Source organism: Perca flavescens, chromosome 2, assembly GCF_004354835.1.
Source record: "Perca flavescens isolate YP-PL-M2 chromosome 2, PFLA_1.0, whole genome shotgun sequence".
Lineage (NCBI taxonomy): Eukaryota > Metazoa > Chordata > Actinopteri > Perciformes > Percidae > Perca > Perca flavescens.
This window is the reverse complement of record NC_041332.1, coordinates 6,749,560-6,773,292: the sequence shown is the minus strand read 5'-3', so window position 1 is coordinate 6,773,292 and position 23,733 is coordinate 6,749,560. Positions and strand designations below refer to the sequence as shown.

At 42.1% G+C, this 23,733-nt stretch overlaps 2 protein-coding genes across 2 annotated transcripts in view; one reads left to right on the top strand and one right to left on the bottom strand.

The window, feature by feature from the left end:
* Positions 1 to 3,349: 3,349 nt before the first annotated feature.
* Positions 3,350 to 4,207, bottom strand: mrpl21 (mitochondrial ribosomal protein L21). The gene has a single exon (XM_028568683.1). It carries the CDS (start codon positions 4,155 to 4,157, stop codon positions 3,573 to 3,575), a length of 585 nt encoding a protein of 194 aa, XP_028424484.1. The 5' UTR covers positions 4,158 to 4,207; the 3' UTR covers positions 3,350 to 3,572.
* A 1,544-nt stretch (positions 4,208 to 5,751) lies between these two features.
* The window catches only part of wipf2a (WAS/WASL interacting protein family, member 2a), a 33,505-nt gene continuing 15,523 nt past the window's right edge, over positions 5,752 to 23,733 (top strand). The window contains 4 exon segments of the mRNA XM_028568763.1: positions 5,752 to 6,286; positions 17,457 to 17,610; positions 19,530 to 19,662; positions 20,107 to 20,226. Of these exon segments, the coding sequence (XP_028424564.1) occupies positions 17,548 to 17,610; positions 19,530 to 19,662; positions 20,107 to 20,226 (316 nt within the window). The 5' untranslated portion in view covers positions 5,752 to 6,286; positions 17,457 to 17,547.

Below are 23,733 nucleotides of genomic sequence, written 5' to 3'. Positions count from 1 at the left end.
AACAACAACTTTTTCTGCTCAAGAGTTCCATTTTTACTATCTCACAGCTTACTGCATTGAACGCTCCACCTACGTATAAACACCTTCCCGTAATCAACGGCGCCTTCATTACGTAGAGCAGGGCAGCGCGCCGAGTGCATGCGTATGGTTCGGTTCGGTGGGAAAAGGTTAGGCAGAATCCGAACCCCGTCAAAAAGCCCAATATTCGGCCGAATCCTGGATTCGGTGCATCCCTGTTTAACCCTTGTGTTGTCTTCCCGTCAACCTTGAAAAAAAAAACTTTATTCCAACGTTTTTGACGCCTTTTTTCACAGTTTGTTTTTGCTTTTTCCAACGTTTTCAATTGTAAAATGTTTTCTTCTACACATTTTCAGCGCTTATTTCTACGTCCCATATTTGATGATATAAAACAAAAATGGAAAACGGATCAATTTGACCCGAAGTCGACACAAGGGTTAAAACACGTTTTTGCCGAGTGGATCGAAGGGATCCCTTCAGGGCCAGTACGGACAGGAGCAACTCTCGCAACGTACAAGAAGTAACGAGATGGACTTAAACTCCTAACCGATCCTTTTGACTTGATCCTAAATCCTCAAATCAAACGTAGGCTACATCTACACTACTACGTTTTGATTTAGAAACGAAAATCTTTTGCTACGTTTACGCCTCGCGTCCACACTACTCAGACGTTCCCGAGCCCCTGAAAACGGAGACTTTTCGGAAACCTCGCTGCCCCCGTTTTTGGTTTCATGACTCCGGGGTTGCTTTGCGTTCTGGACAGGAAACTCAAACGGAGACCTTCGGAAAACAGTCGGTCTTATCGGCCCGGCGTCGTCGTTCTCTCTGCAAAAAGCTTCTCCATCCATGATTTACAACCGCAGAGTAACGTCTGCAACGATCTGCTTCCTGTTTACACCGGCACGCACACGCCCAGTGTGAGTGAACCGTCACGTGACACGTGGTGTCAGACGTGGTCATACGGACGGAGATTAGTTCAGCTACCGGTAGCTAAAACTCTCGTGTGGGCCGAGATCGTTTTTTTTTTTTTTTTTTTTTTGTCTCAAAAAGCCGCTCAAAAAATGAAAGCGTAGCCGTGTAGACGTAACCTCGGCATCAAACCGACGGCCGTAGTGGCCGACTCGGCTCTCGGGCCTGAGAATGAATGAAAACCGCGTGTCTTAACTCTGCATGTCAGCACCCCGCAGGATGCGTGTGGGTTTAAAAAAAAAACGTAGCAATACAGTGATGGTCGGCCATTCTGAGATCAACGTGAGGTTTTTCTGCCGGTTGGTTTCCCCTTGCGATGAATAAAGTTGTATCTTTATTATTGGACATAGAGGAAGGCCTGAAATGGTTGTTTTTAAAAAAAAAAAGTGAAAAGGATGATGGGAATGTGTCCAAAAAACAAACCGCGCCAACCTGCACCACCAAACATAACCAACAGTGTAGGGCTGTGCTCGATTGAAGAAGTTCTTAGTCGACTAACGCTCATTCTACTGTACCGACTAATCGATTAGTTGATTTAATCGACAGATCTGTAAATCTGAGTTTCTCCGCCAATAGTCGTGCTAAAAGCACCACTTTGATTCTCGTGTTTACCAGAGATGTGCTCGTACGTTTCTTGGAAATAAGTCATTCAGCATGAAAAAAAAGCATCAAACATGACTAATGGACTAAAGAGATCTAAGCTGACTAAGACCAAAATGACAGATTAATCGACTAATCGACTAAGAGGGAGCAGCCAATAACTGACCAGAAGGATTTGGAGGTGGGGGTTTGGTGTTTGGGGGTTAGTGCGTGGAAGGGACGGGAGGGGCGAGCTTAGCATGTTGTGAGTAAAAGTGAGCCAACAAAAGACAAAAAAAAAAAAAAAACTAATTACTTGCACTGAGACAAAAAAATGCGTTGGCCCTCCTCTCTACAGCTAGACGGTGATAAGAACTCTTTCAACAAACGGTGGCGTGTCCCTTTAAGATATTACTACGTGAGTAGCAACATGTCCTTTGGTTTAATCACTTTGTTTTGTTTTTTGCCTGTTGGACAAGCTCCTGATTTCTAAAAAAAAAACATCACCTCCTGTGTTCGGGGTTCAGTTACGAGTAAACGTACGACCACTGAGCAGAAATGTTCGACAGTGCCTTCGAGAGATGGGTCTTCTGCCGGGTGACCCGCCCACGGGCAGTTTCCCCGTTTCCCAGAGACCATTCAATCAGGTTCCTAAATAAAAGCTGTCGTTTTGCAGACTGTTAAAAACTCTTCTTGTCTCATGTATCTTTGTTCCACATTTGGGGGAAAATGCTCTTCACTTCCTTAACTAGCACTAAAATGCTAATAAATTAATATTTTTCATTAATAATAAGAATCTGCAGAGTAACTTAAGATCTTAAATACATTAGAGTTTCAAAGAAAAATTAATCAACTATTTTGATAATCGATTAATCAGTTTGATTCAAAACTTCTCTGATGTCAGCGTGTTAAATGTGAATGTTGTTCTAGTGTCTTCTCTCCTCTGGGACAGGAAACTGAATATCTTTTGAGTTGGGGACAAAACGAGACATTTGAGGACGTCTTCTTGGACTTTTTGGGAAACACTGATCCATATTTTTCACTATTTTTCTGACATTTTAGAGATTAAACAACTAATCAATTCATCCGGAAAATAATCAATATCTTAATCGACTGGGGAAATAAACGTTAGTTGCAGCCCCAAAATAAAAAGTACGCTATTTGCATCTGAGGTGAAGTATAAGTTGCATAAAATGAAAATACGGGCGCCCAGGTAGCGCAGTTGGTAGAGGGGGGCGCCCACATATAGAGGTGTACTCCTCGACGCAGCGGGCCGCAGGTTCGACTCCGACCTGCAGCCCTTTGCTGCGTCATTCCCTTCTCACTCTTTTCATGTCTTCAACTGTCCTGTTGAAGAGGCCTAAATATGCCCCAAAACATACATACATACACCTTGTACTGGAGTACACCACCTGAGTAAATGTACTTAGTTACATTCCAAAAGGGCAACAGATTTATTAACTTATCATTTGTATAGTGGTTTGTTGTCTAAGGAATGACCAGCTTTTCACAACAAGAAATCCCATGAAGATGTATAAACGACACTGAATTTGAGACCATGTTTACTTGGATTAAGTGGTGGAAGGTTACCAAGTAACTATTTACTCTAGTGCTGTACTTCAGTTTAGTTAGGTACTTAAACTTTTCCATTTTATGCTTAATAGGCCTACTTGTACTCCACTACATCTCAGAAGGAAATACTGTACTTTTTATTCCACTACGTTTGTCTGACAGCTTTAGTGTCCAAGATTTAGATTCAATAAACTACTAAATGATGATGTAATATACATTAGAAAGTAATAGAGAAATAAGTCAACTGCAAAAGATGAAGCTTTATTATTTACAGATTTTAAACCCAATCAACAAGTGGGGCTAAGTTATATGGAAACAGTCAGCTTGTTGCTGCATTACAGCAACTCATGAACAGTTGTGTTACATATTTATATTAAGTGAAAAACAAACAGTCTGTGTGTGAAATAGTCCAGTTCTCTTCATCATCATCATCATCATGTGAGTCTGGGGGCCAGCTCGATGCTGTTGATGCGGAGCACCGTCTGCGGCTGGATGATGATCCTCTTGCGCTCGGACCGGTGTCTCTTCCAGAACCTCATGTGGATTTTGGGCCAGGACTCGGTCTTCTCCAAGACGGTGGCCTCGACCCGGACCAGGTCCTTCCCCAGCAGAGGCCTGCCCAGCACGGTGAAGTCCTCCGCGCCGACCAGCAGCACCTTCTCCAGGCGGATCCGCTCCCCGCACTCGGCCTCGATGTGGTTCTCGATCAGGATCAGGTCCTCGCCGGTGACCTTCCACTGGCGCCCGGCGAAGTGCACCACGGCGAAGAGGCGGCCGAAGTCCTGCTGGTCGATCCGCCGGTTCACGGTGCTCACCACCGCGGCGTGTCGGCTCCGCTCCTCCTCCGCCGGGACCAAGCTCATCTGCTCCGGCCACGGCGGCTGGGACAGCGAGGTCCGGGCCACCGGGTCCCCGCTCACGGAGCTCTGTGTTCGGACCGCAGCGGGGGACAGGAGAGGTTGTTTGGGTAACAACCTGCAGCATGTCCTCCACAGCCCTGCTCCTCTGCTCAGCGCCATCTTGACAGGAAATGCTTTAGTCTGCACTGCGCATGCGTGACTTCAATTCGTCACCTAACTTTTATGCTGCTTTCAAAGACATTTTATCAATATCATATAGGAAAAAATAAACACTTATTTATAGACAACGGTTTTTTTTCTTCTTCTCTTTTACAAACTTTATTATCAACACAGTTTCATTACAATACAACAAGTATTTTGTATTTTTTTTTTTTTCAGCTTGTTTTTGTTGTCTGTTTCTGTTTTACTGTTGTGTCTAATTATGATTGTACTGTATATTCAATTATTGTTAAGGACCCCCTCGAGATGGTGCATCTCAAGGGGTTACTCCTAATAAATACATTTTCAACACATATTCATAACATCTACATCTTGTAACTTATTCCCTGTTATATGTTGTTCTTATATAAGTCTATTGTTTCTTTTCTTGTTTGTCGAGCAATTATGTTTACATTCTTGTCTCTTTATAGTCACAGTTAATATTTAATAATAACCTATTGCACTGTTCAATCCCTGCACTGTTCTCTTTTGCACTTCCACCATTACACACACTCTACCATATAGCACCTTATCATGGGCATTGCGTCAAATGATCAGTCCATACCAGACCTTTGTTATCACTTCACAAATTGTTAACTCTTTAAATTTCTGAGTGATTTTTGTGTGTGTGTGTGTTGTGTTAGGGTTGTCTAAGGTTGTCACCCTCAGGATGAATAAAGTATCTATCTATCTATCTATCTATCTATCTATCTATCTATCTATCTATCTATCTATCTATCTATCTGTCTATCTGTCTATGTAACAATACAGGGAGTATTTTTTTTTCCAATGTGCACATAAATATATAGCTTACAGTTGATGCCAGATGATTTAAGTTGGTTATTTATTGTTATGAACTAACAATAAATAACCAACTTAAATCATCTGGCGATGCTGTCCCTAGTGTTCCTCAAGAGATGAGAAGTCTTTAAAGCTCTTTTGTTTTTTAGAAATACCTTACACAGGCTACAGAGTCACCAGTCTGAAGTTCACCATAACTTGCACGTAGTAAAATAGTTAATTACACCTTATAGTAACAAGTATTCAGTGCTGAAAAGTAACAGCATTTATAAAATTACTGTATTTTTTTTAGGTAAGTACAAATTCGAGGTACTTTATACTTACTCCGCAACATCTCAGAGGTAAACATTGTACTTTTTACTCCACTACATTTGTCTGACAGCTGTAGGCTAGTTACTTTTCAGGTGACAGGTTTTTCATCCCCTTCCTGTCCAGTGAAAACCCTGTATCTCCAGATGTGTTGATGTTGAATGTTTGTGATAAACTGAAGGATGAATTATCCTCCTTCTTAAGCTAAATTATTTTTTTTTGGGATCAGCTCAAACATATGATGATCTTATAGAACATGACGCATTGCTACAGATTACACTACCCAATTGAATCATACTTTGTGTCTAGTTTGTACTGCATTAACTGTAGATAAATACAAAATGTTTTGTATAGAAATATTTGGGTTTCAATAAAAACGTAAAAAAAAAAAGTCTGGAATGTGCCATTTACGACAGCACTTTAACGCGGCGCAAAATAGCTCTGCCTTCCATTTTGTGTCGGTACGTTTCCGGGTTTCCGAGAAGGCACCGATAAAACGGTGTCAGCGGCGAGTATGGCAATGCTCGCAAGTCAGGAGTGCGGGTAAAGTTTTCCGTAGCTACCTGGAAACTATTAAAAGTGACTCTCAAACGCTTCGTTTTCGCAAAGAAGTCTTGCAACGTAACTTACAGGCAGCCGGACTGCGCTGACACTGACAGCTGGGAAGTAAACAGCTCGATGCTAACAAGCTAACTGCGGCTAGCTCCGCTGTATAACCGCCGCGAGCCGAGCTAGGTAACTTTAACCGTCGACAGCGAGCTAACGTTAGCCGGCTAACCTGTTTTTTTTTTTTTTTGGTGGCGTTAAGTTACATCACCAGGACTTGCCAGCACCCTAACCCAACCTACTGCACCGACGGAAGGATTCGCCACAGCGGCACTTTCCATTCATGTTGTTTTGGAGGACGAGACTACTGTCTTTAGATATTTTATTATCTATAGATTATTATTATTATCAAACGTCCTGTTCTTCGAACCAGGGTGAGTAACAAGCTAACTTTGCTCCACCTAAATTGAAGCTAGTGCCAGGTAAATGCGTTCCTTTAGTTTACCTGGGAGCGGCTAAACAACCTGCCCAGGCCTGATTAAATCCTGTTTTGCTGGGCTCCATGCAGTAGTGGAATAAGTACTCCGCTACCTTTTTACTTTAAGTCCTTATACCACACTGTGGAAATACTTCACTACAAGTACAAAATCCTGCATTCAAAACCTTAGCTACTTGAGTAAAAGTATGTAATCAGCAACATTAATGTGCGTGAAGTATGAACTGGTTAAAGTACTCATTAAACGTCTCCAGTGGGAAAATGCAACATACACATTAATGCAGCAGGAATATGAATCCAGAAACATCCGATAGAAGAGGACAACAGTGACAGGGCAACGTTTTACTGCACAATGAATATTTAATATGTCTAAAAAGTCAGCTTTTCAAGGTGTCAGGGAAACAGCCATGTTTTTGTCTATGTGACGAATCTGACGATGCATTTTTTCCAGCTGATCCAAAGAGACTTTTTAAAGACTTTATTTAGCTTAAGATGTAGGATAATTTTCTCAGCGTATAAAGAAACCGGTTAACGCAAACATTCAACATCAACTTATCTGGAGATACGAGGTTTTCATTGGACCAGGAAGGGGATGAAAAACATCTAACTAAAGCTGTCAGACAAATTTAACGTCAGTGCAGTAAAAAGTACATTTTTATTAACCTCTGAGATGTAGTAGAGTAAAAGCATAAAGCTGCAAAAAAATGGGAGTACTCAACTAAAGTACAGCTGCCTCAGTACAGGCTTAGGGGTTCAGCACTCGAGTCAATCTACTTAGTTACATTCAACCATTGGCTTTATGTCACTCTGTTTGCATGTTTTTATCTTGCAGAAAAACCCCTAAATTTGTTCAGCAACATGATTCATAGTTTAATAATGTTTTTATAAATAGGTGCGTGCTTTGCTACACTGAACATGTTATTGCACAATCTGTCCTGGAAGTGGATGAGCACACAAAGGAGGATATGTTATTGCTTTACTTGGACTGTGATTGACTTAAAAAGCCTAGAAACACACACACACACACACACACACACACACACACACACACACACACACACACACACGCACACACAGAGCCACAGGCCTTTATATCAGTCTAGTTCCTTAAACCACAAAAGCATCCAACTTCCTCATACAGCCCTCCCTGGTTGTATTTCCCTGTCTAACATCACGCTGTTGATGTGAGAAAACGTTGTTCCATTAAACAGCTTTATGAAGACATAACATCAGCTATCCTGACCTACTTATGGATCACACTTTCCTTTTGATGTTGAATGGAAAGGTTTAGTCAGATTATGGGATTGATAGATGGATGGATGGATAGATAGCTAGCTAGATGGACTTTATTAATCCCAAACTGGGAATCAAATTTCCGTTACAAAAAATGACCAAAGTAAGAGTAAAACTAAAAAGAAAAGTTCTGTGGGTCAAATGTCGGGGCCTGTTGTATAGCTGTCGGCTTCATGGGTTTGTGTAAATACATAATTAAGGCTGCACGATATGAGGAAAGTATATGATATGCGATAACGTTGTTGAATATAACGATATTACTTATGCAATAAGTGGATATCAAAGTGTACCTAGTTCTGCCTTTCTGCTGCTTTCAGTTTTCTGCTCCAATACCACCAACTGCTTGTTGAATTTAAAACAAACGAAAGGAAATGAGTTCAAACATTCTTTTTATTGAACAAATTAAGCACTAAAAAAAGTGACGGTTAAAAAAACTTTAAAAAAAAACTTTTTTTTTTAAAAGTGCAGTTTTCTACTGATATTTTTTTTCAACTATTCGCAAAAATATCTCTGAATGTCTTTTGCCGATATGTCGCAGGCTTTCGTGTTTATTGCTCAAGTTGATATGGCGATCAGTCATGATAAAAGAAACATTGTGCAGCACTAATAGATACGCAAGCAATATGTTTTGTGTGTGTGTAGTGCTAAAATGCTGAACAGTGGTGGATCTTATTTTTAAAACTTTTCAATACCTGTGGCAATACAATACTTGAATTTTGGTATATATTGGTTACACCTTTCTTACACCTTCTACAGGAACCTTTTTTGGTTTAACTTAAATAAGTCAAATGCTGCTTCAACTTTCAGTTGTGAGCTGGCGAGCCTGACGTATGTCTTGCAGCCTTTTTATTTCGCAAAGCTCTCGCCGGCGACTAAAAACCCGTCTTAGAATGACTCTTGCTTGGCCGCTCTCTCCTTTTCTCGTCTTGGCTTCCTCCGTGTCCTCTTTGGTGTCTGCGTCTCCGCCATGTTGTCCGTAGAGGCAGCTGAACCCGGTTTTAGAGTCGAGGCAGAGCAGCCAAGGGTAGGGCTGGGCATCGTTCAAAATCTTCTGATCCGGTGCCAATTTCGATACCTCAGTTTCGATACCGGTTCCTAACGATACTTTTTTCGATACCATATGTTTTAAAATCCATTTCAACATCAACAAAAATACATTAAACACAAAGCTTTTATTTTCCAACTTAATTGTGAATCAAAACAGTAATCAAAATGTAAACCTTCTGGTAAAACTGCTCACTCAGGGTAACATTAATAAAGTTGCCTTGCCTTGCAACCTCAGCCTGTCAGTCAGTCACCAGGGCAGAGAAACCACCGTTGTGCCTGCTTGCCTAGAGCTTAGAGGAAGTGTAACGGCAACAGCACCGTGAGCGCTTTCAGCTCGCCATTAATATCGCATCACAGCAAACGCTGTCTGCGTGACATTTTGAAAAACTGTAACCACACTTGAAACCCCTTTTTATTGACATCGCTGTGACTCACTGTGACTTCAACAAAACTACAGAGCCGACGACGTAGTTTACTCGGTCCGCACCTCTCCGTGTAGGTGTGTGTGTGTCGGTCGGAGCTCTGCTCTCGGTCAGTATGCAGAGAGGACAGGTACGCTTGCGCTTAAGTGTTCAGACGCTTTTGGAACCGAAATTTGGCACCGAAAGATTAATAATTTTTCGATGCTCATAGGATCGGAAAATTGTTTTCGGTGCCCTAAAAGTATCGACGTTCGGTGCCCAGACCTAGCCAAGGGAACATAAAGGCTGTTTTCTGCTTCTGCGTCAACTCCACGCCGGAGCTCCTACAGCGCTGTGACCCTTTTTGGAGTTCTACGTCGGGGTTGAACACGTTTCTTTGCATCGCGGTGCTTTTCACCGCCAGAGCCCTTTTCTGCAGAATGTGTGTGGTTGCCGGAGGGTCAATCGCGAAACTGCCATTCACGACCATGGAGGGCGAACGAGAGAGAGACAGTTTATGTTATGTTAGCACGCAAACTTGAGCACAACTGCCCACAAAGTACTGTTTGTTGGCGAAGTGCTAATTTCAAAATGTTACTGACATATAGACACCTTACAGACGGATAACCTCGTCATTGGAACCAATGTTTATTTGCGGAGCTGATGTCAGTGTCAGTAGCTTAATTGACAATGAAAAAAGTCTTTAGTTGCAGCCATAGCTTTACGTCTATGGACAGACAATGAATCTGCAACAATTTTTGAATTGGCATTTGAAAACAACTGAAATGATTTAAAGATTTACAAAGCTTTTCAAATATGAAGTTTTATCTCTTATAGTAAACTGAGTATCTTTTGGATTTTGGACTTTTGGTCAGACCCAACAAACGCTGGGAACTTGTGATGGAGACTTTTTTTTTTTTTTTTTTTTAGACCTATCAATTCCCATAAATGTCCCTTAAATGTGTTTTTTAAATGACTGCTAAATAAAGGTGTTTACATGCCTCTATAAAAGTTTAAAAGAAGGCTTAGACCTACATCAAGCTCTCGTTGGCATCATTGTTGACTCACTGAAGTAAAGGTTACCAGGGCGGAAGCCGTGCCGAGGACAAACTTAACACCACGTCTTGTGTATCTAGGGACTTTTGTTTTGTCCTCTTTGATCCCTTTTTTTAAGAAGCTCAATTATTCCTACATCTGTTCAGGGTTTTGCTAAAATGCTTGTGTCAGCAGCAGACTCGTTTTGAATGTTTGGCATCAGCTGTCTCTCCGAATAAAAGAGTGAAGATATTCCAAAAATAGAAAGTAAATTGCCGGCCGCAACAAGCTGCTATTTCTAATATCCATTAATCTGTCAAGTCTGTGAGATGTCGTTATTGTGGAAAATTCCCATCAGATGTCCAGGCTCATGTTCCAATAGTTGTTTACGTTATGAATCAAACTCGCAAGCTAGTCTTTGCTCTGCTAAAGCTGTAACAAGTATGTTTTTGGTGGGTTTTCTTTACTTCATAATTGATTTGAAAAGATTAATCCATCGTCAACATCAACTACATTTCTGCTGCTGGATTAAAGCAGTTAATCAACAGATTCTTGCAGCTGTACTTTCATCATTCAGTCATTAAAAACCTGAATAAATACCAGCGAGGCCAACTGTGTACTTCTGTAGTTTTTACTGTTTAAGCACTAACTGTAATCTGAAGGTACACATTTTCACAATGTACACAATCACTTGTTTTTTCTTGTTTTTTTGTTTCATAAAACTGCAGTTTTTGCAAGTTCTCGCAATTTCATCGCATGAAATTGCATAAATATCATAAAGAATATTCCATCGCATTTTTCAAGAAAACGTGCCGCGTAATAAAGGATTTTTGCCCCGCAACAATCACACACAAATACGTGACACGCGGGACCCGATCCCCCCTGGGTAGGGTTGGGTATCGTTTGGTTTTTTCGATTCCGGTGCTAAATCCATACTTTTAAAACGGTACCGGTGCCTGAACCGGTACTTTTCAATAAAGTTTAAAAAAAAAAAGAAGAAGAAAAAAAATAAGTGTACAGTCAGTGACTTGTTTATTCCTAAAGCCATGATCAAAATTAAAGATTTAATAATAATGTAGGCTAATAACTATAACAATAACAATAACTTATTTCACCAGTAAATTGCTGTTGAACCCCAGATGGGAAAAGGGTATTTTACAATTACTGTGAATGCACCACGAGGCTACCTGTTTTAAGGGAATCTGTGTTGTTTAATTCCGACAATGGCAGCTGCAAGTGAACGCAGTCCTGTAGAAGTCCTCCACAGTGAAATACAGTCACACTTTACACTGTTTAACGTTAGCTGTCAGCATTTTAACCGTGATTAATCCAGCTGCTAGCTAAAGCTAGGCTAACGTTACATGCTGTCAGGTGTAGTGTAAAGTCAGGCACCGAAATGAGGCACCGAAACTTTCGTTCTTATTCGGTCTCGTTACTGCCGTTTACGTCGGCACCGGTTCCCTATTGGCACCGAGTTTCGGTACCCAACCCTACTCCTGGGTGAGAGTACCACCCCCCCCCACCCCCACCCCCGACCAACCTCCGCTGAAAACACCGAATCCATCCGCGTGTTTAGGGCGCCTGGTTAGCTCACCTGGTAGAGCGGGCGCCCATATATCAGAGGTTAACTTTCCGGTTTGACTCCGACCTGCAGCCCTTTGCTGCATGTCATTCTCTCTCTCTCTCTCTCTCTCTCTCTCTCTCTCTCTCTCTCTCTCTCTCTCTCTCCCCCCCCCCTCACCCTCTCTCTCTCTCTCTCACCCTCCCCTCACCCTCTCTCTCTCTCTCACCCTCTCCCTCACCCTCTCTCTCTCTCTCTCACCCTCTCCCTCTCTCTCTCTCTCTCACCCTCTCCCTCACTCTCTCTCTCTCACCCTCTCCCTCACCCTCTCTCTCTCTCACCCTCTCCCTCACCCTCTCTCTCTCCCCTCACCCTCACCCTCTCTCTCTCTCACCCTCACTCTCTCTCTCTCTCTCTCTCACCCTCACCCCTCACCCTCTCTCTCTCTCACCCCTCTCTCTCTCTCTCTCTCCCCTCTCTCTCTCTCTCACCCTCTCCCTCACCCTCTCTCCCTCACCCTCTCCCTCACTCTCTCTCTCTCTCTCTCCCCCTCTCTCCCCCTCTCTCCCCTTTCAAGCCTAAGCTGTCCGGTCCAAATAAAGGCCTAAAATGCCCCCCAAAAAAATCATCTTTTAAATGATTTAGCAGTTTAGGTTTAGATAATACACTCTACTGTCCTGCAGTTATTTTTGGCGTTTGAAAGCTTTTCCCGGCCTGGCGAGGGCTCCTGTCGGCCTGGCGAGGGCTCCTGTCGGCCTGGCGAGGGCTCCTGTCGGCCTGGCGAGGGCTCCTGTCGGCCTGGCGAGGGCTCCTGTCGGCCTGGCGAGGGCTCCTGTCGTCCTGTCGGCGTGGCGGCCCACCAAGCTTGTACACATGCAGAGGAAACGCTGCCATGGTTTCATCTGTCAAACTGGTTATTGGTTTACGCAACCCAGTTTCAAACTGAATGACGTTGTTGTGTTAATAGCGGTTGTGTAACTATTTAGTTAGTGGGTTAACAACAGGCTGAATGCATTTAAACTAGTAACTCTGTGGCTTCAGTCTTTGTACACTCAGCAGACTCGAAACGATTAGTTTTTCCTCTTGAGGAGCCCTCCCCACACTCTCAGTTTCTGTCTCTATCTCTATGCCTTTCTGTATAAGCCATGTCACTGGCTGGCTGACTGGCGAGCTTGCTCAGTGAGATTCCTTTGGTTTCCCTCGGTTAAAAAACCTTCCCCGACACTGAGACGGGCTGCCTGAGGAATGGAGCGGCAGCAGCGGAGGATGAAGGAGGGAGGGTGAGGGAGGGAGGGAGGGAGGGAGGGAGGGGAGAGGAGCCAACAATGGGCCCAGACAGCTAACTGGTTTGGGAAGATCTAGTGACCTCAATCATTGTGTTGACACATTCAGAGCAGTTTCAGGTATGGGAATAACATAGGTATGTTTAATATGGACAGGCATTTGAGTCGCATTTTCTTTTTGTCTTTACCTTGAGTCTATTATATCTGTGAATAGAATTGACAACATTGTCGGATAATTAGGGCTGCAAATAACTATTATTTTCATTGTCGATTAATCTGTTGATTATTTTCTTGCAATAGTTTAGTTGTCTGGTCTCTAAAATGGTGGAAAATTATGGATCGGTGTTTGCCAAAGACCAAGACGATGTCCTCAAATGTCTTGTTTTGTCCACAACTCAAAGATATTCAGTTTACTGTCACAGAGGAGAGAAGACACTAGAAAATAATCACTTTTAACAAGCTGGAATCAGAAAAATTTTACTCCATTTTCTTTTTTTAAACGTAAAAGTTGACAATCGATTTTTAATATTTACAGCTCTACATATAATAGTGTTGTGCCCCAACAGGCCTTTACAATTATAGTATAACCACTGGAAGATACCCACATAGTTAAATTGCATTATGCACATTCAGGATGAAACGGTAAAATGTGAGAACTGCATTTTCCGATTCAACCACTCAGGAAAGCCTTTCTGAAAAGCTCTGCCCCTGCCCCGCCACCTACACTCCTCCCAGGCAACGAGGACACCGAAGTCAGAAGGATTCCTCCTCGGACGTTCATGGATTTCTGTACCAAATTTCAATCCATCCGTAGTGGTCAAAATATTTCGTTTAGGATCAACAGACCAACATCTTGATTCTCCCTGCCAGCGTGGCTACAAATTAGTTTAAAGCTGTAGTGTGTAGTTTCTGTCTTCCCCCATGAAGAATTCTAAGAAATGACGACAAAATTGTCGGCGCGTCCCCATGATAACAAGCCTTACGTGATGGTGCACCACCCCAACGCCTCCTCCACACAGCTGCTAGTAGCCAAGGAGGACACGGAGGATTAAAAAAACATGATGGACTCTTCAGAAGAGGTCATTATCTTGGCTCAAGTTTCTGCGCGTGAAAGTCACCGGACGCCCCAATCTTCTGAACATAGTCATACTGAGAGATACAGAGAGAGTTGTGTGGAGCTGATAGTCTTAACTAGTTTTGTAGCAACTAGAGGTGTTGAAATTAATCAAATAATCAATGCATCGATAATCGGCCGGCTCATAATCGATTATTTCTGTTTACAATTTAATGTAAAGTAGGCCTAACAACATTTCTGTTTACATATTCTGGTATGTGTTTTGCACATTCAGGAGGTGCCATGTGCTCAGTGCTGTATAGTTTTATGTATCCAGTTTATTTAGTATTAGAGCACTGCAGAATGTTTGGTTTTTGAAGCTTAAAAAAGCTATGAATTAAATGTCCTACATGGCTTTAATAGAAACATGTATTTGACGCATAGTGATTTGGCAACGGCTTGAATGTAACGGACTTTAACTAATGTTAAAGTTGAGCACTAAAGCTTTAAAAGCGCCTTTTCTTTTTCCTGACCCTCAATGTCAAAATGCTCCTCTTCCTTCCTCACTTCACTGATGTTTCCCAGGAGCTGCTTGCTTCTTTCCCCCCCCCCGAAGACTTTCCTTCTTCAGAGCACGTTGGGAACAAACATTTGTTTCCGCTGTGAAGCAGCAGAATGAAACCGGCTGGCATCCCTCCTCGGCGTCTTGTTTTCTCTTTAACCGAAGCATTCGTTTAAACGGCAAACATGTTGCAGCTAATCCTGGTGATGTCATGTTTCACCGCAGAAAGGTGGAGTGAGTTTATTCTTTATTCGCTTTAAGCCTCATTAATCCACGATGACTGTTTTGAAAATGAGTAATGATCACGTTACCACACTACATATTGGGTTGATTTGAGAAATGTCCACCATCACGGCGGGAGCATTGTCTAAATTTGGGATAATTGTAGGGAGATCTTTTGTGTGTCTATTCTGACATCTCTTACAGTTTTCTGTCCGGTCAACCCGATACGTCCGTTGGAGGGGCAGTCGGCCTTCATTTGGGACGATTTGACATGTTGAATTGGAAGGCGGGCAGTCGGATTCAATGGCCAATCTGATTGGTGGAGCTAAATCTGGAAATGACGAGTGGGATGAGCGTGACTAACTCCTCTCAAAATCTGATGAAAATCTTTTTAAATAGAGATGGTCCGATACCATTTTTTGCTTCCCGATACCGATTCCGATACCTGAAATTGCGTATCGGCCGATACCGAGTACCGATCCGATACCAGTGTGTCAACCCCAGAACTTTCTTTTATTATCCAGTTTTTACAGTCCGTTATAACGGAAAAACAACAAACTACTTTAATGTAGATTTTCTTTAGGGCTTTATTACGTGGTATCGGATCGGTGCATAAACTCCAGTACTTCCCGATACTGCCTAAAACGCTGGTATCGGTATCGGAGCCAATACCGATACTGGTATCGGTATCGGTATCGGTATCGGAACATCTCTACTTTTAAACTGACCTTTGTTGAGCTGAAATGAAGACAGATTCAGCAACTGCATGGCCTATTTCTCGCTTAAAATTTTTTCAGAAACACGTTTTCAGCGAACTATTTTAGTACAATATGAGATATCGTATTCTGAACGAGCCGCCATGACAGTCCAGGTCTGAATTTCCGGAGAAAACAAACCCCATGTGACGCGTTCGTCCAATCAGCTGCCGGTTTTCATTTCTTGGGCGACATTACAGATTATCGCCGCCTGCTGTTATAGAGGTGTATTACGTCTCGTCTTTTTGGTCTGTTCTGTGGCAGTTTTTTGGACCTCGGGGACGCGACTGATCATATCGACGGGGTTTTCGGCCGTCGGCTATATGTGTCTACACCATTACCCTCATCTGAGTCAAGTTTTATATTAGTCCTGGCACAAATCAGGTGAATTATCCTGGGCACCGTTACAGCCACATAAACAGACTGAATGTTGTTTCTAGCCATAGAAAGAACTTTATTATTGTGCTCTACACAACAAAGCACTTTCACTCTGCCGCTATAATACAGCGGCTTACAGTATGTCCTTGTTACTGTAAGCAGTAATGAAGTCGTTCACTACAACAGACCGAGCTTTATCAAATCCCCCCCCAAAAAAACATTTGACTTGTTCAATTTAAAGGCATTTATCCACTGGTGACACGAGACAATACTGAACTTTACTTTAGCAAAGCGCAGCGTAATGTATGTTATGAAGTACACTGTTGTGCTTGTTTGTCCTCGTGATATTGGTTTTCTGGAAGTGGACAATTTGTGTCTCCTCCTTCCTGTGTTTGTGTCCTCGCTCACACCTGTGTTGACTTTTGTTCAGCACAGGTCAGTTGGACAATGTGAGGTATCCATCCAAATTTTAACCAAATCTTCAGAAGATCTGCAAAACAAAATTCAAATGTATGCACGTTTTATAGTAACTAGTAATCCTCCAGTCAGGTTCCATTGCACCATTGCAGAAGAAAGAGGGCATAATTAAAAGAGCTAAAAGGTTTTACATCTTATAAGATAAGATAAGATAGACTTTATTAACCCCACACTGGGGAAATTCCTGTGCTACAGCAGCTCAAAAGAAAAACCATGTACACCCATCAGAATAACACAAATACACATTAAGGACAGAGGAGAAAAAAATATACATAAAGTATAAGAAATAGAATCTGTTATTATTATAATAAAAAAACAGACATTTACACAAACACTCTTATAGACCGACAGTATATACACAGATACACATGAGTAAGGTGCGGATGAATAGAGATGACCTATTGCACAGTTGGCGGTAACTAAGAGTGATAAATGAATAAATATGCATAGTGCAGAATATTGTCCAGTGATTGCTCATATTGCAGAAACAGCTAGCAGTGCTACATTATGATGTTATATTAAAGAGTCTGACTGCCTGCGGTAGCGCTCCTTGTAGCACTGAGGGTGCAGCAGTCTGCTGCTGAAGGAGCTGCTCAGGGAACTCCCAGTGTCATGTAGGGGGGGGTGAGAGGTGTTGCCCATGATGGATGCCAGCCTGGCTAACATCCTCCTCTCCCCCCACCTCCTCTACGGTGTCAGAGGGCAGACCAGAACAGAGCTAGCCCTCTTCACCAGTCTGTTTAGTCTTCTCCTGTCCCTCTCTGTGCTCCCAGCTCCCCAGCAGGCTACTGCATAAAAGATTGGAGACACAACCACAGAGTCAGTTATGGAGCTATCGATGCCAAAAGGGGATTGTTTCAAGTTCACCGTGTCAAAAAACCAAACCTGTATTCATGTTTCGCTGGCCACAGCAGCGTGCACCTTACATGATTCATCCAACATGATTTACACCTGACTTCCAAAGCAGAGCTGCCTAACCGAGAGCCTGTGCAGTTAAAGACGTTTCAGTATTTGTTAATTTTTTTTTCTCCGTTTTGCAGGAGTTGGCGTGTGTCGTCTCAGCTGAGACGGTGAAGTCACCGGTCCTTTTCCCCCCACCCACTCACCGAGCGGTGCCAACAGAGGGACAGGATGCCTATTCCTCCCCCTCCCCCTCCTCCACCAGGACCCCCGCCTCCCCCCACCTTCCATCAGGTCAGTTACCCGTCTGAACGCACGCAGCACATCGCACCACACTGCAAAGGTTCAGCGCCAATCAGCCACAGAAACTGGCCCAATATATTGTTCAGTGTAGCAGAATTTATCTCCAAGACACTGTACTGTAGATATACGTATCACTAGAGCTGTAATCGGGCCTTCAAAGTTAGAATTTGGCTCGAGCCCGACAGAATTTGGCTCGAGCCTGACAAGTACATTTAGATTGACGGCTTTTTAAAAGCCCTGAACCCGTTTACAGCCCGACATTATTCAAATGGGCGCACGCACACACCGCTCTTTAGCCTTTTGTCAAGAATGAGTCATTTATAAAAAAAAAAAAAAGATTATATAATTTATTCATGACTAACGTAGGCTGTAGGCCACTTGGAAGTTGGAACAAAGAAATAAAAAGTCCTCCAGAGGCCAGCCTCCGTTTCACCTCCTCAGTATCCATTTTAGCGCAAATCGAAACGCATCACCTGACCGCATTTACTGCGCAAGCCCGAGCCCGTGTAAAATGATAGAAAAGGCTGAAGATCTTCAGCTCTACACGGCGCTGCAACTAGCAATTATTTTCATTGTCGATTAATCTGTTGATTATTTTCTCAGTTAGTGGATTAGTTGTTTGGATTATAAAATGTCAGAAAATCGTGAAGAATGTGAATGTGGTTTCATGGCCCTTATTGTTGGCAGGACAGCTGAAGACTTTAAAAGGGGAGAGCGAGGGGGGAATGACCTGCAGCAAAGGCCCGCAGGTCAGAGTTGAACCCGGGCTGCGTTGAGGAGTAAACCTCTATATAGGGGGGCCCGCTCTACCAACTGAGCTATCAGGGCGCCCCACTTTTTATATTTATTTTATGAGCATTGTTGGAGGGAGCCTGAGATGGTAAGAGTTTCATCACCAATAGTCAATATCCACGATCTTCCACTTCCGGGATTGCTCTTTTGTCACCGTAAATTCTGCCGGATGTCTGTTACCTTCTGCTTTAACCTCTGGCTGATTTGTGAGGACTATGGTTAACTGCTCCTCAGATCTCTGCAGGGTAAATCCAGACAGCTAGCTAGACTATCTGTCCAATCTGAGTTGTCTGTTGCACGACTAAAACTACTTTTGAACGTACACATGTTCCACCAAAACAAGTTCCTTTCCCCGAGGCTGTTTCGCAGAGGCGCCGTGGCTCAGTCTGGCCAAGACGATTGGGATCGGTTAAAAGAAATGCCAATAAACCAGAGCACGTTACTCTCCCATCCCAGAATGCTGTGTGGACTACTTCACTGGAATTGGTGTGCATATGACAAAAAAAAAGAGCTTGATCTAAATCCTGCATTAATGTCACTTACAACTTTGAATTCCCATTTGTTGCATCAATGCTTAGTGTTTCCTTTCATACTTCTTTAATTCATCCTACAGACGAGCAGCTTCCTGTTCTTTCACTCAGTCTTGAGGAAGATGATTTAATTATAATAATGATAGTAAATTAGTTTTGGCTGGATTGGTCTAACACACTGTATAAACACACTAACAAGGCAATAAGGGGACAGTAGTTTGAGTTGTTTAGCCTGGAGGAAAAGAAAAACATTTCCTCTTAGAGATCTGTTGTGCAGTTACTTATTCTTGGAGAAACTTAAGAAAGCTATAGTCTGGGCTGAAGCTCATGTTTTTCCTGTTTGTGTTCTTACCTGACATGAACATCAGAGAAGGTCAATTACAGCAAAATATAGAGTTTCAGGGTCTGCAGTCGAAATATCTAACCTGGCAGGATGACAAGTAACCAAGCTACTGAGTCATGTTGGCTTGTGTTTACACGCTATGGTTCAAAGTGTGCCGTGTGAACCCAAACAAACCAAGCGTGTAGCTACGGTTCAGCCGAGAGGAACTGGAGGTGTGATTGCATACTTGTGAACTTCCTCCGCAGGCGAACACGACTCCTCCCAAACTGAGTTCATCTGGGAATAAAGGGCGAGGAGCACTGCTCTCGGACATCCACAAAGGGGCCAAACTAAAGAAGGTCACCGCGATCAACGACCGGAGCAGTCCGATTATAGAGAGTAAGACACACACACACACACACACTCAGTAACAGTGAGCTTCTATTATAAAATGTACACACAGAGAAATATGTGTTTTTTGTGTTTTATGAAATATGGGGAACATACACGGAACAGTTCTACAATGCGAGTTTAAAAGTTCATTCTTGAACTTGTAAATAAATCTCAAGGTTTACTAACTATAGTAGCTTCTTCTGTAGCTTTCAACCACATTTTGAGGTCTTCAAACAACTGAAAAAACAAATTCAACTGAGCACACTCCATCTGCTGCTGACAAAGACTGTGAGAAGCCCAGAAAAAAGCTAGTTATTGGACATTGAGTTAAGATTCTCTATTACATGGAGCCATATCTACTATTATGTCCAAACATTTGAACATTAAAATATGTGTCTAGTCTTGCTTTTGTATTTGTTAATATTGACGTGGATGTCAACTTTTCACCAGAAGCAGGAGGTGGAGGAAGCGGAGGTGGAGGAAGCGGAGGAGGTGGTTTTGGAGGCGGAGCTCCAATGGGAATGGGAGGCCTTTTCCAAGGAGGTGTGCCAAAATTACGCCCAGTTGGAGGTAACTTTGCTTTATTTGTAATGTGATTATTTATATCTGAAAGTGTCTGCTACAAATTAGCATGTTTTCTGTGTGATAAGTGTCCTTATCATCAGAGAGGGGAGCTGAAGTCCCAGTTCACCTCTGGACAACATGTATATTTATAAAACAATCAGTCTTTCTTAGTTCATGCAAATCATATCTTTGCAAGAGGTACTATTGAAGTATACATAATATATTGTTATACAGTTTGCTTTTTAGCTCTAATAGTGAAAGACATGTTAAGAGAGAAACTGTGTTGTGTGCTGGGGTTGGTTACTGTACTACACAATAACTAATTATCTTGTGAGTGTAATGAAAAATCTATCAGTCATAAAATAATTGATAATCTTTCAGTAGTTTATTCAGCAACTGGTCAACGCAAACAAACGGGTCAAACGGAGAAAAGGAGAAGAAAACTCTTTTTTTCTCTTTATTTCCACTGAGCTTTTACTTTTATTTCTACTCTCGGCATTCTGTTCCTCCCACGACCATTTTGTGGTTATAGAAAATCAACAACTTGTGCAGAATATTTTCAAGGCCATTAGCCAAAGAGGTCCACAAAGTATGAATCAGCGGAGAAGATTTGGACATGGACACGGGTATTTTCCCCTTATCTGAGAAATATTTCCAAATTAAGAACACTTGTGACTAAGAGTGAGTTAGAGATAATCATTCCTGCTTTCGTTTCTTCACGTTTACATTACTGCAGCAGTCTCTTTTACCTGTTTGAGTAAGAAGGCGCTTTACCGTCTACGGGCTGTTCAGAACTCTGCCGCAAGGCCTTTAACTCACATTAACAAAAGAGCACACATCACGCCTGTTTTAGCTTCACTTCACTGGTTACCAGTCCAGTATAGAATTCAGTTTAAAATCCTGGTCTTTACTTTTAGAGCCCTGTACGGTCAAGTTCCTCCCTACATCTCTGACTTGATTCAGCTTCACACTCCCCTTAGTCTGAGGTCATTAGGGCAGGAGCTGTTAGTGGTTCCCCGCACTCATTTTAAAACTAGAGGGGATTGATCCTACCAATCAGTGGCTCCTAGGCTGGGGAATGTCTTGCCTCCCTCTCTACGTTGTCTGAACTCTGTTGAATCTTTTAAAAAGCAACTGAGGACTCCGCTATTCAAGCAGGCCTTTAGTTAGTCGAGGGCTTTTTTTATGGTTGGTTGTTATGTTTTCTATTTGTATTTAAATTTTCTTGTATTTTAATTTGTTGTATTACATTTCATTGTGAAGCACTTTGTGATTTTTATCTGTGAAAGGTGCTATACAAATAAACGTTACTTGCTTTCTTATCTCTGACGGAGCAGACCTACCCGTGGTCGGAGCTGAAGCAGCGAGGAACAAGAGATCAGTGAATTATGGATGAAAAGTTGGAACTTGATTATTTTTAGAATATCAAATATTAACTGTAGACAGAGCTGTAAGGTCGGACGTTTTGCTGTACGGTTTGCATCGAGCCAGTTGCCACTTTAATATATTAAAGTACTATATCAAAATATCTATTGATATTGTGATAGAAAATGTAATATACTTTAATCGTTTTTAGCTCAACCCTCCATCAGTCGATTAATCGTTTTAGTCGATCGACAGAAAATTAATCTGCGACTACTTTGATAATAGATTTAGTCCTTTTTTATGTTTTTTTTTTTTTTTTTTTTTTTTAAGTGAAAATGCCCCAAATTCTCCTGTTCCAGCTACTCATATGTTTGCAGAGATTTGCAGTTTTTCTTTGTCCTGCGTGAACTCTTTTGGGTTCGGGCCTTTGGTCGGACAAAACAAGCAATTTAAAGACGTCGCCTTTAGGGTTGGGCGGTAATACGTTATACCGCGGGGTCTTAAAAATAGCAACGGTATCCGTTTCAATACCGTCATAAAAAAAAAAAAAAAAAAATGCACTTATATAGGAGACAAGGATTAGATATTAAATATAATGTATGTAATTATGTGTGGTTGTCATCACGTGACAGTGTGGAGGAGAAATTAGTGTTTTTGTAAGTTGTTGTTATGTTATTATTGTTCCAGTATTAGTGTTTGGTGTTCAGTTTCTGAACGGTGCACAAGCCAACAGTTTGGTGATGCCGTCTGAGCCTTGCGTCATCATTTTTAATTAGTCACGGTAATACCGTATACCGCGGTAAAATAGGGAGGAGGTTTGACGGTATCAACATTTGGATACCGCCCAACCCTAGTCGCCTTTGTCTTTAGGAAATTGAGATTGTTCCTCTCACCTTTCTCTGACATTTTATAGGATTAATTGATTAATCAAGAAAATAATCTGCATATTAATGTTTATTTGCCCCCTGAACCATATTGCCTTGTTGTCTGACGTGTTGAAAGTGTTTTTGTGACGTCCTGAACACCATCCCTGATCTTTGTTTCCCCCAGATGGTGCATCAGTCATAAAATAATTGATAATCTTTCAGTAGTTTATTCAGCAACTGGTCAACGCAAACAAACGGGTCAAACGGAGAAAAGGAGAAGAAAACTCTTTTCTCTTTATTTCCACTGAGCTTTTACTTTTATTTCTACTCTCGGCATTCTGTTCCTCCCACGACCATTTTGTGGTTATAGAAAATCAACAACGTGTGGAATATTTTAAAGGCCATTAGCCAAAGAAGTCCACAAAGTATGAATCAGCAGAGACGATTTGGACATGAACGTTATTTTCCCCTTATCTGAGAAATATTTCCAAAATAATCTGCATATTAATGTTTATTTCCCCCCCTGAACCATATGGCCTTGTTGTCTGACGTGTTAAAGTGCCCATATTATGAAAAAATCAATTTTTCTGGGATTTGAGGTGTTCTTTTGTGTCTCTGGTGCTTCCACAAACATACAAACTTTGAAAAAAATCCATCCATGGTGTTCTGAATGAGATACGGTTTCTGAATGTGTCCTGCCTTCAGTCTCCTCGTGAGCTGTTCAAAATCGGTTCGGACTGTGACGTCACAGTCCGAAATGAGCTGGCTAACCACAACCGTTAGCTCGTAGCGTTAGCGTTTGCATGCTAACGCTAGCATGCTACGTCGTTCTCAATAGCAAAGCACTGCTACAACACACACAAGTTCACCATAATCTACAAAAGAACTGCTTACATGTGCTCCCTCGTTTAGAAGAAGTCTCCCAGCTAATCCTGCCTTGTAACTGACCAAAGTTGGATAAACAGGCTTTCTTTTACTGTCTCTAGAGTTAGCTAGCTGACATCCTCTACATCTGAGCTACTGAGCATGTGCGAGTGCAATCAAAGATAGTACAGAAGAAGAAAAGAGGTCTCACTCTGTAGCTAAAACAGAAACCAGGTGAAAAGAGGATCTGCAGCAGTGAGAGAGAGCTGTGCAGTACAACAAAAATATGGTGTTTTTTGAAAATTAAACCATGTAAACCTATTCTGGTACAACCTTAAAATATAGTTATGAACCTGAAAATGAGGAGAATATGGGCGCTTTAACAAAGACTCCAGTAGAAGTGTGAGGGTGCATCTGA

Bases quoted from the DNA above. Each gene is read 5' to 3' on its own strand.
- mrpl21 (XM_028568683.1), bottom strand. From the start codon at position 4,157: ATGGCGCTGAGCAGAGGAGCAGGGCTGTGGAGGACATGCTGCAGGTTG.